General features: G+C 41.2%; 2 protein-coding genes and 1 long non-coding RNA gene across 3 annotated transcripts in view; 2 read left to right on the forward strand and 1 right to left on the reverse strand.

The window, feature by feature from the left end:
* Window positions 1-14,929, forward strand: part of LOC310715880 (uncharacterized protein) — a 184,087-nt gene that overhangs the window by 46,525 nt on the left and 122,633 nt on the right. The window contains exon 8 of the mRNA XM_083522577.1: window positions 9,913-10,017. Coding sequence (XP_083378703.1) covers window positions 9,913-10,017 — 105 coding nt within the window. The remainder of the gene's footprint in view (window positions 1-9,912; window positions 10,018-14,929) is intronic.
* Window positions 1-14,929, reverse strand: part of LOC310715918 — a 68,747-nt gene that overhangs the window by 36,240 nt on the left and 17,578 nt on the right. The gene's annotated exons all lie outside the window — the stretch shown is intronic.
* Window positions 4,075-5,938, forward strand: LOC310715912 (uncharacterized protein). Its single transcript, XM_083522632.1, has 6 exons — window positions 4,075-4,102; window positions 4,327-4,431; window positions 4,503-4,550; window positions 4,986-5,090; window positions 5,378-5,406; window positions 5,501-5,938. The coding sequence occupies exons 1-6, from the start codon at window positions 4,099-4,101 to the stop codon at window positions 5,684-5,686; spliced, it is 477 nt and encodes a 158-aa protein (XP_083378758.1). The 5' UTR covers window positions 4,075-4,098; the 3' UTR covers window positions 5,687-5,938.

The raw sequence follows: 14,929 nt of genomic DNA on the forward strand, positions 1-14,929 counted from the left end.
AAAATGTTTCACTGAATTTTAGAGTGTGGTTTTGGAGTTTTGTGCTCATTCAGCCACAAGAGTGTTAGTAAAGTAAACTACTCATATTAAAGTCATCTAAATGTGTTCAAAATCACAAAACACTGACTACAACAAGTAGGCGGAGTTGCAAATTATACTGCAGACAGCCACTAGAGGGCAGTAAAACAATTTTCATCATGACCTTTACACAAGATCGTACACATGCTCTTTCTGAGGCGTTTGCAGGTTTGTTTCTCTCATCACCACAATAGTGGAAGTGGATATAGATTTTTACTTAGAACACACGCACACAGACACCAGAGAGTCACATATTTAGAGGCAGTGAGGAAGTGCAGGGTAACCAACAGAAATGTTTTATTTTTTTTTTAAGTGGAGTTTCTGAGTCTTGAACATCATCCTCACTTTCTGCTTGATTATAGGTAAGTGAACGGTTTTCTAAATAATTAACAATTTTATATAAAAATGTCATAGTATAAAACACTGTATTAATTTGAATTTAGCACAGAATCTGTGACTTACATTCTGGAACATAGAATCTACATATTTTGAACGCTTCCCCAAAGCAAAGCATAGAGCAACCCTAAAATTAACATACTGTAATTCCGTTCAAATAAAGTTAACTTTTTTTATAATTTTTCAGCTTTTACATAATCCATCTCCAGGCCCTGACAAACAGTGTGCGATCCACACAAAGAAACTCTCAAAAACATTAATATATCAGCTAAAATAAACAACTAGGTTGTTTCGGTGTCTCTTATAATTTTAAATATCACTGCATTCTCCTTGTAAGGCAACTTAACATGCCCTAACAAAGATACATTCTGTGCATATTCTGTGCACATTGCGCAGCGCTCATTGTGCTCACATGTCTATGTGAACGTTCCGCTCCTGAAGAGAAATTCTCGATGTGGGTGCTCTCACTCCTTGTGGTTCCGGCCCCGCTTCTGCCAAGGCGAAGCGGCAAATGAGGTCATAGGGCTCGCATTGGGACCTGGCAGGAGATTTTAAAACGTGTTTTTGAGGCTCAGGTTTAAGATGCTGATCCTGAAGATGCGATTCAACCGTTATGCGGGCAGAACTGTCTACCGCTCAGATTGAGTCGTCAAGAGATAGAGAGAAGGCCAGTCACTCACTGTATAGCAGTTTCAGAGACTGCTGGGGTTGATGGCAGACAGATGAGTCTCCTCCAGCCTCACCTGTTGGGTCAAGTGCTCGATGCCACGGGTGGAAGGGATGCTAGCTAGCTAGCGCTCCCCGGCATAGCATTGTCACATAAGGCCCTGATATTACCTACTAAACCATTGCGAGCCACTTTGGTTTTAGTAGGCTAATCTTACGTTTCAGTGGGTCAGGCTGTGGGTTGCATGTGTTGCAGGCATAGCAGGCTGACCTGCTGCAGGAGGAATTTAGCTCTGGGGCTGAAGATATTAAGGAGTTATGTTGCGTCCATGTCAGCCCTAGTAGCCACAGAAAGGCATCTGTGGCTCACGCTGTCGGATATTCCCAACAGGGACAGGGTTTCGGCGTAGGGGTGGTCATCGACAAGTTGCAGGAGACCAAAAAGCAATAGCCTTCTCACTTGTAGCAGATGAAGGAGACCCGCCGCCTCCCAGGAGGCCTTAATGGCTGCAGGGCATTGCTCCAGCCGTTTTGGAAGGGACAAAGACCAGCCTTGAGAGCTTGGGAAAGCCTACCAGACGTGTCTCGGTGGGTCTTGCGCACAATAAAGAGGGGCTACTCGATTCAATTTGGGTCCTCTCTTCCCCGCTTCAACTGGGTGTGTCTCACTCTTGCAGCTGGGACCATTGAGAGCATCTTGAGCATCTGCATCACTTCCTGGCTTGGGAACTGCACTGTCTCGGATCGCAAGACCCTACTGAGGATAGTGAGGACAGCTGAGAAGATTATCGGAGTTTCTCTCTCCCCTCTTTCATGGACATTTACACCACACACTGCATCCACAAAGCCAACAGCAGTGTGGACGACCCCACACACCCCTCTCACACACACACATTCCTCACACTCTTTACCCTCCTGCCATCAGGGAAGCAGTTCCAAAGCTAGTGTCGCTCCACTACATGCACATTTTGTAGCTTTCTGGTCGTGACATCTCCGGCAGGGCATTGGCCGGATTTCACACATGATTTAGCGCGTGAGCAATGCGAAGGGTAAAAGGTAAGTGTACCTCAAGACTCTTCTCTATTCTGGCACTGAGCCTAAAAAAGCATTGTTGATTAAGTGTCTTGTTCCTTCCACAGGGTACCCCCATGCTTTACAGCATGTTCAAGGAGATTGATATTTAATTCCTGTCGCCTGGGCAGTTACTGGAGCTATTGGAGTATTTATCCAGCTGGAAATGTGCACATCTCCAGGAGAGATTATTACTGCACCTGGTAGATGCCAGTTAATGTCTTAACTTTCTGTGAGTGTAAAGGACTCAAGAATGGCAAATCTTCCTCAATTCCTGGGTTTTGTCATCAGCATCCCTGCTTGTCATCTTTTATGAAATGGACTGGAAATGAGTATGGAAATATTGAGAACAAAATATATAGTGTTTCTACATAAAATTAAACCTCTCAGACTCTCAGATTTTCCATTTGCTTTCCCAATACAGCAGACTAACTCCACCACACTATTAGTCAAGACTGTAATGGTTGGGTAATGGAAGTTACATCACTTTTGTGTAAAGGTCAGAGGGTTATATAAATGTAAATATAATTAAAAAAATACAATCTACTCAAAGTCTTCAACAATCTGCCCCTCATAAAATATACAATAATTTGGAGTATATTTTTTAATGAACTCATAATTTACCCATGTTACACATCTTGTGCTATAGAGGGTAATCAAAAACCTTTACATATAACAGCAGGGTGTAGATGTACAGGAATTCTATGTAGGTCACTCAGATGAACAAAATATTTTACCACAAGGGCAGTGCTACGCATCTAGGGATTTCCTGAGTGGCTTTCTGGTACTCGGTTAAAAGTAGAAGTGAAAAGTGACATTTCTATTCAAGTCACTGCACAGTGAGAGACAGTAAGAGTGTCCACAATTACTAACAAAACAGTTTTTTGTGAATTTGTGTTTTGTGTTCTGGATTTAGGATGAAGATCCTTTTCATCTTTACCATCTGCCTGAATATAGGTGAGTGCAAAAATGTTCATGTTCAAGTGACCTACTTATTAGGTTAAGGTACAACTTTACTGGCAAAGTCAAAACAAATACGGCAACAATGAATTGCAATTAGCAAGTATCCACTAGTGCAAATAGCAAATACACGAAATGAAATGGTACGAGTATGGTAAAAGAGTACGCTTGTTGCATGACATGTATGATTTATATTCTCAGTCTGAGTGTTAATTAAAATATCTGTATTTGGTAACCTCAAACCATTAAGCTTCCACCTCCATGTTTGACTGTGTGTGTGAGACAGAACGTTTTGCTAACATCTTCATTTCTGTTTTTCTGGTCTTAAAAAGTTTTTCTTATAAAGCTAAAAATGCCACATTCGGACTTATGTCCACCAAACCTTCTACCTGTCAATGACTGTCCGAATCTTGTGTGTTTTTGCTTTTTTATGAGATTATTGCATAGAAACAAAAGAAACATAAACGGGTCTCAAAAACCACAAAAGACTCAGTGTTTCCACACTTTTAATAGTCACTGTGTATCATTTGTACTTTTCTCTTACACTTCCTGGATATGGAGCTACATTTGATCTTACTCCTTTGTTCTGCATGATAATTCATTCTCCAGCTGGATCTGATGCTGTAACTACAGTAACTGGATACAGAGGAAGATCAGTTCAGATTAAATGTCACTATGAACCTGGATATGAAAAGAACAACAAGTATCTCTGCAGAGGTGAATGTCCCCATTTGCCTGCTACCAAAGACATTCCTGTTCAGTCTGGATCTCCTGCTGAAGACATCAGATTTTCTCTGTACGATGACACAACAACCAAAATCTTCACCATCACCATCACTGATCTGAGAGCAGAGGATGCAAACTTACTGGTGTGTGATCGAGCCGGCAGGGCCTAATATTTACACTAAGCTTCAACTGCTGGTTAAAATGGGTGAGTGTTTCACAGAGGACACTACTGGTCTTTACTTAATCATCATTTAAAGGATCTTTTTATTAGTAAAAATATGGGTGTGGTTAAATATATAAATTAGCTGTGCCATGAAGGCTTTTGGTATTTATTAATGTAAAAATGAAGCTCATAAACCTAGAAACTGTGAACTGCAAACTCGGTCTGGAAAAGGAAACTGGATTTTAGCTTGTTTTCTGCTCTCTCAGATGTTCCTCCCAGCAGTACTGTCTCACTGTCCACACACACCATATACTCTGCTACAACACATATCACAAGTCCATCAGTGCACACTGAGACTCCTACAGCTACTGGTAGGAACTTTTTTATCTAAGCTTTTTCTTTTTTATATTTCTTATTTTTTCACATCTTTTTTTTTATTCAGATAATCTGTTAAACACAGTTCAACACCAAACTACTCCCTCATTGAATGGTATGTAGACCTGCAGCTACACTGTAAATGAGTCTAAGATAATATTGACCAGGGCCAACACACTTGCACTCATTCTGTTAATTCAAAATACTTTGTTTATAATAATTCATGACATTGCATGAGCATGTACATCACATCACTGTTCAGATCAGCAATTCAGTTTTATTGGTAATAATTACATGATTATTTAAATATCAAAACCTTGTGTCCATGATTTTGTTTTTTAATCCTACTCTTAATCCCAAGTCTGCAGTTTGCAAATTCAGAAATACACATTTCCCTAAGTGCTTCAAACCGCCCTAAACACAGGGTACAGGCTACATTCATACATTATTAATAGAGACCAATGGAAACCTGCAGTGCACTATAACATTTAAATATCTGTGTTGTCACATGTTAATTTAATTGTAGTTTGAACATTTTTGTCGTGTACAGATGTTCCAGGTTTAGCTACCTACATCCTCATCAGTACAGGAGTAGTGTTGTTTAGTGCTGGTGTGATAATCTTCTGCAGAAGAAAATGTCAAGGTAACAAAAAAGGTTTGTAACCTCATGATGACCTGCTTTACAGTCATTGTACACATAATTAAAGACACCAGTAACTCACCTCTGGATCTTCCACTAATTATACACACACTTAGTGACCTGGTGGGAAATGGGTGGGGGGTATTATTATTGTAGCCCCGTCAGTTGCCCCTGGTTACACATTAAACAATAACACAATGCCTTTTTTTGAACACATCACTGCCTTAATACAAGAGACTTCAAAGTATATTAACATTATAGTATGTCAATTTTTACTTCCTGCTTTTCTCATCACATTTCAGGCTCTGATTCTGCGGCACAATTCAATGAGGTACGAACCAATGATTTGCTTCTGGTATTACTTTTAGAAACAATTTAATTTAATAATTAATTACACATTTTGTGATTGTTGTTTTCCATTTCAGACAAGTCGTGTTTATGAGAATTTACTTCTACGCCAAGCGAGGAAAAAAGCTCATGTACCTAAAACTGCCTGCAAGAGTCCCGATCCAGCAATTGACCAATCAGAATCAATCTACCAGAATTCTTCCTTTATCAATAAGCAATCAGACTCAATCTACCAGAACCCTTTCTTTATTAATAAGCAATAAGATTCAGGATATCACTTTTCATCATTCAGATTCAATGATCTTATTTTAAAGCTAACTGTCACATTGTTTGTTTCTTTAGAGGTATCTGAAAAGACATTCCAGATATTGGACTGTGAATTACTCAACTGCAGTTCACTTGTTTATTTCTGTTTTTAAATAACATTTTATCTCCTGATAAATTTACCGACAACTGATGCCAAGACTGCATATGTTTGAAAGTGTAATAAATAAACTGTTTAATGAAAAAAAAAATATTTTATGCCTTTTCCTTCTAGCTTGTTAATATTATTAGCTGTGTGGAAAAGATATTTACAAACATGAAAAATCCACCTCCCTTAAGTTTCTTTTTATATATGCCCCTTATAAAAAGGAATGTAAATGGGGAACATGTGTAGGTGATTAGTAGGAGGGAGCAAGAGTGTTAAGTGCAGGAGGGAGGCCTGGGTGGTGGTTTTCTGACATTACCCACTCCTCCAGGGGCGGCTCCTGATGCCCCAACCCAGCGCCGGGGACCTCCGCAACTCCGGCGTGCAGGACAGTTAGGATGATTGGTGTGAAACTCCTCCATGAGTGCTCGGTCCGAGATCTTGTCTGGCGACCCAAGAGCATTACTCTGGTCTATACCACTCCCAGTTGACAAGGTATTCTAGGGTGGAGCTCTGACGTCACGAGTTTACAATCTCTCGGACGGAGTACACGGACAGTTGGTCCTGCATCTCCGGGAGAGGTGGATCGACGGTGGCTCCAGGGTTCTCTTAGGTAGGTGGAGAGAAGGATTTTAGGAGTGACACATGGAAGGTAGGAAGGATGCGGTACTGGGGAGGAAGGTCGAGCCGTTAGGCCATTTCGTTGATCCGCCACAGGATTTTGAATAGCCCGATTTATCGCAGGCTGAGCTTCCTACAAGTCAGTCGGAGGCGCAGATCTCGGGTAGATAACCACACCAGTTCTTCTGGTTGGTAAGGACGTGCCTCCGATCTCAGAGGATCTGCGAACCTCCTTGTGGTTCTGAGGACTCTTTAGATATTTGGGTATGTGCCGACTATCATACACACACGCTTTACTGGAAGCAGTGATCTACTGAAGGGATGTATGATGGTTCATCGGTCCAGGAAAATAGTGGGGGTTGGAAGCCTAGCACGCACTGGAATGGGGTCAGGCCGGTGGCTTCTTGACACAGGGAGTTCTGTGCATACACGGCCCATGGGAGGAAATGGTTCCAACTCGTTTCATCTTGGTGGCAGTAGGATCAGAGTTGCGTCCCAGCTCTATCCGTTCTGTCTGCCCGTTAGTCTGTGGGTGATAGCCAGATGAGAGGTTCACGGTAACATGGAGGAGCTTGAAGAACGCTTTCCACATGTAGGATGTGAGCAGGGATTGACGGCAAGTCCTGGTTCTCCAAGTTCTCCAAGAGTCGCCATACAGATCGCCTCCACTGAATCCCACACAATAGGGCTGAGCATTAGACTCTGTGGAATGATAGGTTTGTGGTCGTCGGGGCCATAAATTTGGGACAGGACATCTGCTTTTCCATTCTTGGAGCCTGAACGATATGTGATCGTGTAATGGAAGTCGGGCAAGCCCCCACCGCGAGGGGAACTTGTTCAAACTACAATTAAATTAACATGTGACAACACAGATATTTACCACTCTCTCTCTTCTTGTTAGCCTTTGGGACCCGTTTTGCATAGGTTCCGGTTCCCGGACGGAAGATACGGTGGGGTAGGTTGCCGGTTCAGCCTCCTGGGATCGACAGGCCTCCCGGAGAGCGGCAGCGAGGTCCTTGATGGGATCCGAGATGTGAGCCAGTTGAGGAACCATAGAGGTAAGTTTTCAGTTTACGGTCCGATCTTCTGTCACGGATAGACCAAGCATCAGAAACCAGGAGTAATATAAAATGTTCTTTATTAGCTAAGATACACTTAACTGAGTGCCTCCAGTGAAGTGAAGCCAGGAACATGGAAACACACAGAGTAGAAGGTAGTTCGTAGAGATCTATGGAGTAACCTGTAGATCGGACGTTAAATGAGGGAAAAGCGGAACTTATAAAGGGGAATGTAAATGGGAAACAGGTGTAGGTAATTAGTAGGAGGGAGAGGCTGAGCGAGAGTGTTGAGTGCAGGAGGGAGGCATGTCTGGTGGTTCTCTGACAACTGTGCATTCATTCATTCACAAACTGAGGGAAAATGAAACACACAAGTGAGATTACAGTTCACCACTTGTGGGCTGTCAGGGCCAGCAAGGACTTATCTGCTCATCTAAACACTGCTAGAGTGTTTTAATTAAAAAACAATAAATTTCATGAATATGTATACAATTTTTCTTATTATCAATTCGGCTTCTTCCAATAGGGGCCGCCACAGCGGATCATCCGTCTCCATACGACCCTGTGTACAGTACAATAGTCAAAGTTTGCAAACTTCATCTTTAGCAAACTGCACATTTATGAGGTGGTATCAAAAACGTAATGGTGTAACTGGTACAATTGTGACCATGTGTGTTACCACATCTGCGGTTTCATCATGTATATCAAGTTAGAACAAAAAGCAAACATGAAAGGGATCTGCCACAGAAACATTTGACATGACATACGTTTGACATACGGCAAGGCTGCAATGAACTGTTCGAGGGGTTTCAAGAAAGGAAGAACATCACTAGCTGACGACGAGAGTTCAGGAAGACTTTACGAAGCTCAACCTTGAAACCATTGTTATTGTGTCCTCTGTTATACTGCATTTCTCTATAATATTGATGTTTTCTATAACTGTGATGTCATAATGGTATTAAGATGAGGACTGATTCATGTAGGACACCACTGAAAGCAGAGGGGTGAAATGTAGGGCCCACCCAGGCACTTCCTGAGGGGCTTTGCAGACAAGACGTCACTGTTTCTTTCACTACACAAATAGACACTGCACAGTCACCCAGGCAGAGACAGTGAGAGGTGGAAGATAACTAACACAACACTTAGAATGAAGATCCTCCATATTTTCAGCTTCTGCCTGATTATAGGTGAGTAAAAACACTCCAACATATTCATCATCAACATTAACTCTATGCACTGATAGACTTGTATAGCTTTACAAAACTTTTATCATGAAGTTCCAGGGTTCAGTATTGACATTGCAAAGGATGTTGAGACTTTCTAGTTATTTCTAAAACACACAGAGGAAAATAAATCATTACTGAGGAAGTGCACATGCTTAAGTGTCCTACACATGAAAACATTTACGTGTCTCTACTTAATTTCATTGTAACATGCACTGAAAATAAGATTTTGTATCTGTGTAGTAGGTGAGACTCTGTCTGTAACTATACACTGTATCTTTAGAGGTCAGGGCTTTTTTCATCTCTTTGGTTATTGTGGTTAAATATAAAATATGAGATCATTATATTCTATGGGGTAGAAAGAGCAGATAACCATGTTTTCTTACACGTATGATTGTTTGTTATTTAAAATCTATATTTCTTAATCTGTGTATAGCTTTTGTAGCTCCTCCCACACTCGCCACAGTGCATGCACTTCAATGTCTTTGGATTCATTTTGGTCTTATATGTTGCATCATCATCATCCTGGATCACATTTCATTCCACTGAATATCATTCTCCAGCTGGATGTGATGCTGTAACTACAGTAACTAGATACAGAGGAAGATCAGTTCAGATTAAATGCCGCTATGAACCTGGATATGAAGAATACGAGAAATATCTCTGCAGAGGTGCATGTAGCTGGAAGCATGTTCTTATTCATTCTGGATCTTCTGCTGAAGACACCAGATTCTCTTTGTATGACAACACAATAGCCAGGACCTTCACCATCACCATCAATGATCTGAGAGCAGAGGATGAAGGCACTTACTGGTGTGGGATTGAGCGAACATTTCCAATACCAGAAATTTACACAGAGCTTCGACTGCTGGTTAAACTGGGTGAGTGATGAACACAGGAGTCTTTAAGAATCTCACACAATCATTCACTGATTACAAACACTGTATTTGAGATCGATTTCTAAAGCAACACGTACAATGTAGAATGAGCCTCATTTATCAAGGGGAATTTTCAAAACACATTTCCTGGTTGAATGTAAATTAATAGAGCCATGAAGGTATTTGGTGATTTTTGGATGATCAATACAATTTATAAATTAGTATCATAAACCTCAAAACTGTTAGTTGTGTGTAAATCTGAGCCTGAATTGTAGCCTTATCCTCTTTCTGATCTCTCAGATGATCCTGTCAGCAGTACTGTCTCACAGTCCACACACACCACACACTCTGCTACAACACCTATCACAAGTCCATCAGTGCATCCTGAGACTCCTCCAGCTACAAGTAAGAACTTTTATCCTGAACTGTTTTTATTCTTCACTATATTTCTGTTATGATATTCATCATGTCTTACTGTTTTCAGCTACTCCATTAATCACAGCTCAACACCGTACCACTGCTCCCTCATCTGATGGTATGTACCCCCTGCATCCACACTGTGAACAAAAACACCAACACTCACCATTTATTCATATCAGCCTCTGATCATTAGAATTGCTTTCTGTTTATAATAATTCATGAAACTGCATTAGCAGTTCTGCTCAGCACTTTGTGTTATCAGTAATGTATACATTTTTCAGATGTATTCTTTGGATGTATAAAAGAAGAAGAAAAAAGCCATGTCCATGTTTTTTTTTACCCTTTTAGTTCTGACATGAAGTTTCAGTTTGCCAGTTTATTTTAAAAGCAAGTGCACGGTTTGTAAAGTGTGCACTTCTCTAACCACAGGGTCTGAAACATTTTCACACCTAATTTCACACATTATTATAAACAGGACTGAAACCTTGAAGGGTACTTGGACATCATTTAAATGTCTGCCAAATTATTTAGATTTTAAATTAATTGCGTGTATTTATTTTACAATTATATTTACATAAATAACACATGGTTCAAACCTAATAATCCCAGAAAGAACTTCTCTTCAATTGTTCCAGTATTTTAACACTGTGGTTTTGACAGTGCCAAACCCTCTCAGTTCTGACATGAAGGCTACACTATAGTTTAAAAACAAGTGCACATTTTGCAAAGAAATTAACACGTCACTAACCACTGGGTCTGAGCCGCTTTCACACATCATTTCACACATTATTCATAACGGCTACTGAAACCCTTCAGTGTACTATAACATCATTTAAATGTCTGACCTGTTACATGACATTTTTATATAGTTTAAACATTTTGTCCTTTACAGATGTTCCAGGTGTAGTTACCTACCTCCTGATCAGTACAGGTGCAGTGGTGTTTGTTGGTGTGATCATAGCAATCTACTGCAAAAGAAAATGTCAAGGTAAAAAAAACACTTGATTTTTTTAACCTCATGATTGTATTCAGAATTAAATCAGTAAATGACCTCTGGATCTTTTGTAAATTATAACACACAGTTGGCACCATAGACACACAAACCGAATCAGACAATGACATGCAATGGAACTCCCACCGTTCTACCTCTTCTTCTTCTTTCGGTTTCTCCCATCTACCCCCATGTCCTCTACATCTGCCTCTTTCACAACAACCACCTGCATGTCTTCCCTCACCACATCCATAAACCTCCTCCTTGGTCTTCCTCTTTTCCAACCTCCTGGTGGCTCCATCCTCAGCATTCTCCTACCTCCTACCAACGTACCTCCACCTCTCCACACAAACCTAATGAGACAATGACATGCAATTGAACTCCCACCGTTCTACCTCTTCTTCTTCTTTTGGCTTCTCCCATTACCATTAGGGGTCGCCACAGCGGATCATCCGTCTCCAGACCCCCCTGTCCTCTACATCTGCCTCTTTCACACCAACCACCTGCATGTCTTCCCTCACCACATCCATAAACCTCTTCCTTGCCCTTCCTCTTTTCCTCCTTCCTGGTGGCTCCATCCTCAGCATTCTCCCAGCAATATACCCCATGTCCCTCCTCTGCAAATGTCCAAACCATCTCAATCACACCTTCATCAGCTTGTCCTTAAAAGATCCTACATGCGATGTCCCTCTAATGAACTTATTTCTAATCCTTTTCATCGTCGTCACTCCCAATGAAAACCTCAACATCTTCAGCTCTGCTCCCTCCAGCTCCACCTCCTGTCTTTTACTCAATGCCACTTTCTCTAATCCATACAACATCTCAGGTCTTAACACAGTCCTATAAACTTTCCCTTTCACTCTCACAGATACTCTTCTATCACAAATCACTCCTGCTATCACTCTTCTTCACCCACTTCACCCTGCCTGCACTCTTTTTGTCACTTCTCTAACACACTCTCCATTACTTTGCAATGTCGACCCCAGGTACCTGAACTCCTCCACCTTCTCCACCTCTTCTCCATGCAACTGCACCACTCCACTGCCCTCTCTCTCATTTACACACATGTACTCTGTCTTACTCCTACTGACTTTCATTCCAATTTTTTCCAGCGTGTACCTCCACCTCTCCAGGCTCTTCTCCACCTGCTCCCTACTCTAATCACAAATCACAGTATCATCTGCAAACATTATAGTCCATGGAGACTCCTGTCTGACCGTCCGTCAACCTGTCCATCACCACTGCAAACAGGAAAGGGCTCAGAGCCGATCCTTGGTGCAATCCAATCTCCACCTTAAACCAGTCTGTCGTTCCTACTGCACACTTTACTAGTGTCACACTGTCCTCATACATGTCCTGCACCACCCTCACATACTTCTCTGACACACCAGACTTCCTCATACAATACCACAACTCCTCTCTCCACCCTGTCGTAAGCTTTCTCTAAACCCACAAACACACAATGTAACTCCTTCTGTCCTTCTCTATACTTCTCCATCAACATTCTCAAAGTAAATATTGCGTCTGTGGTGCTCTTCCTTGGCATAAAACCATACTGCTCTTCACGGATGGTCACCTTTTCTCTTAGCCTGGCTTCCACTTCTCTTTCCCATAACTTGGTCTCCCATGGTCTGACTGATCAACTTTATTCCCCTGTAGTTACTGCAGGTCTGCACATCTCCCTTATTCTTAAAGATCAGTACCAGTACACTCCTTCTCCATTCCTCAGGCATCTTCTCACCTTCCAAAATCCTGTTGAACAATCTTGTTAAAAACTCCACTGCATCTCTCCTAAATATCTCCACGCTTCTACCAGTATGTCATCTGGTCCAAATTACTTTCCACTCTTTATCCTCTTAGTTGCTGCTCTCACTTCCTTACTAATTCTATCCACTTCCACTTCCTCATATGCCTTTTTCTTTGTTTTATCCCCATCCTATTAAATTCTGCCCCTATCACCAATCGTTCATGCCTTTGTTCACCTTTTACCACTTCATCTAACTCACTCCAGAATTTTTCCTTCTCCTCCATCTCACATCACCCCTTTCAAATTCCACCTTCACGATCATCACACTATCAGAAACTCTCTTACCTCCACTACACTCTTACTGTACTCTTCTTTCAGAATCACCCCTACACGATTTCTCTCTCCATCCACACCATAATAGAACAGTTTAAACATCTCCAATGTTCCTGGTCTTACTCCCTTTCCACTTAGTCTCCTGAACAAACAACATATCTACCTTTCTCCTCTCCATCATATCAGCTCCCTCTCTCCCTTTACCAGTCATAGTACCAACATTTAAAGTGCCCACCTAAACCTCCACTCTCCTTCACTTCTCCTTTTCTCCTCGCCTTCTTCTCCTTGAGCCAACCATAGCCCAATTTCCACCGGTACCCTGTTGGCTAACGATACCTGTGGTTGGTAACCAGAGCCTCGACCAATCCGGTTTGAATTTCTGATTCCTGATCCGCATATTTGATTTGGCACGTTTTTACGCTGGATGCCCTTCATAACACAACCCTCCACATTTATCTGGGCTTGGGACCGGCACTTAGAGTGACCTGGATTGTGCAACCCTATCAGCTGTGTACCCACCCTTCCACCTACCTACCATTATTCCTTCCTAAAATGAAGGATTACTGGCATATTTTTAACACTTCCTTTTTTTTACAGGTGCAAACACAAATCTGCCACAATCAGTGTTTCAATTGAACTATAATTAATACCAAACTTTTTTTTCTCTTCTCATTTCCCTGCAGGCCCTGAAACATCTTCCAAAGAGGTATGAACCAATGATTTGCTCCTATTATTACTTTCCGACACATTTTACTTACAATCATTTTAATGAGATGTGGCTATTTTTTTTTAGACAGGTTGTGTTCAAGCAAGAGTAAACACCAACGTACGTGGATCTGTATGCAAGACTCCAGACCCAACCACCAGCCAATCAGAATCAATCTATCAGAATCCAAGTATAACTGATAATCAATCAGATTCTTTCTACCAGAATCTGACAGTCACTAATAGCAAATAAGATGTAGATAAGATTTAAACCCTCTCTCGGTGTTTACTGGTTTCCCAGCAGGCATTTTTCTTTTTGTATTATTCACTTGCTGTATTATAATTGCTTATTACATGATTATGCATAGACCCAATTTTAACGCCTCCTATTGCAGAATTTATTCATTTCACCTTCTATGTAACTTAATGTAATATGAGTATAAATTATTTGTGTATTCATGTTTTACATTTTTTTTTCATAAGAAATGGTAGGGGTCTTTGGTGGTCTAGTGGTTAGGATTTGGCGCCGCGGCCTGGGATCGATTTCCGGTCAGGAAACCAAACCCAGCCATTAGGCTTGCACAAGCCAGTGCACTCTTAGTGCCGGTCCCAAGCCCGGATAAATAGGGAGGGTTGCATTAGGAAGGGCATCCAGTGTAAAAACATGTGCCAAATCAGACATGCGGATCACAAATACGATAATCCGCTGTAGCGACCCCTAATGGGAGAAGCTGAAAGAAGACTTTATTTTCATGGCAAATTTGTGTATTTTCCTTTTCACTGCTCTACATAATGTCTAATTTCACAGAAAAGTAAATAAAATAATAAATACAATTACACAGAATGATTAAATGTGAACATTTTCACATGGTTAGTTTGCAATGTTAAATACAGTACATTTATGCTATAACAATGAATTTTTACAATAAAAGGACAAAAGTATTGGGACACTTGACCTTTCCTGCCATATGCGGTTCTTCTCCAAACTGTTACCGCAAAGCTAAAAACACAAATGTATCAGACATCCTTAGATGCTGAAGCATTTAATTTTGCGCTCACTTGAACTTGAAAACCCAACCCTGTTTCAGCATGATGATGCCCCTGTGAACAAAACCATCTCC

The sequence above is a fragment of the Silurus aristotelis genome, assembly GCF_946808225.1.
Source record: "Silurus aristotelis genome assembly, chromosome: 20".
NCBI lineage: Eukaryota > Metazoa > Chordata > Actinopteri > Siluriformes > Siluridae > Silurus > Silurus aristotelis.

Excerpts from the sequence above, each read along its gene's own strand:
- LOC310715912 (XM_083522632.1), top strand. Across the intron at positions 5,091-5,377 it reads ATGTCAAGGTAACAAAAAAG|GCTCTGATTCTGCGGCACAA; the intron begins GTTTGTAACCTC and ends ATCACATTTCAG. Across the intron at positions 5,407-5,500 it reads CTGCGGCACAATTCAATGAG|ACAAGTCGTGTTTATGAGAA; the intron begins GTACGAACCAAT and ends TTTCCATTTCAG.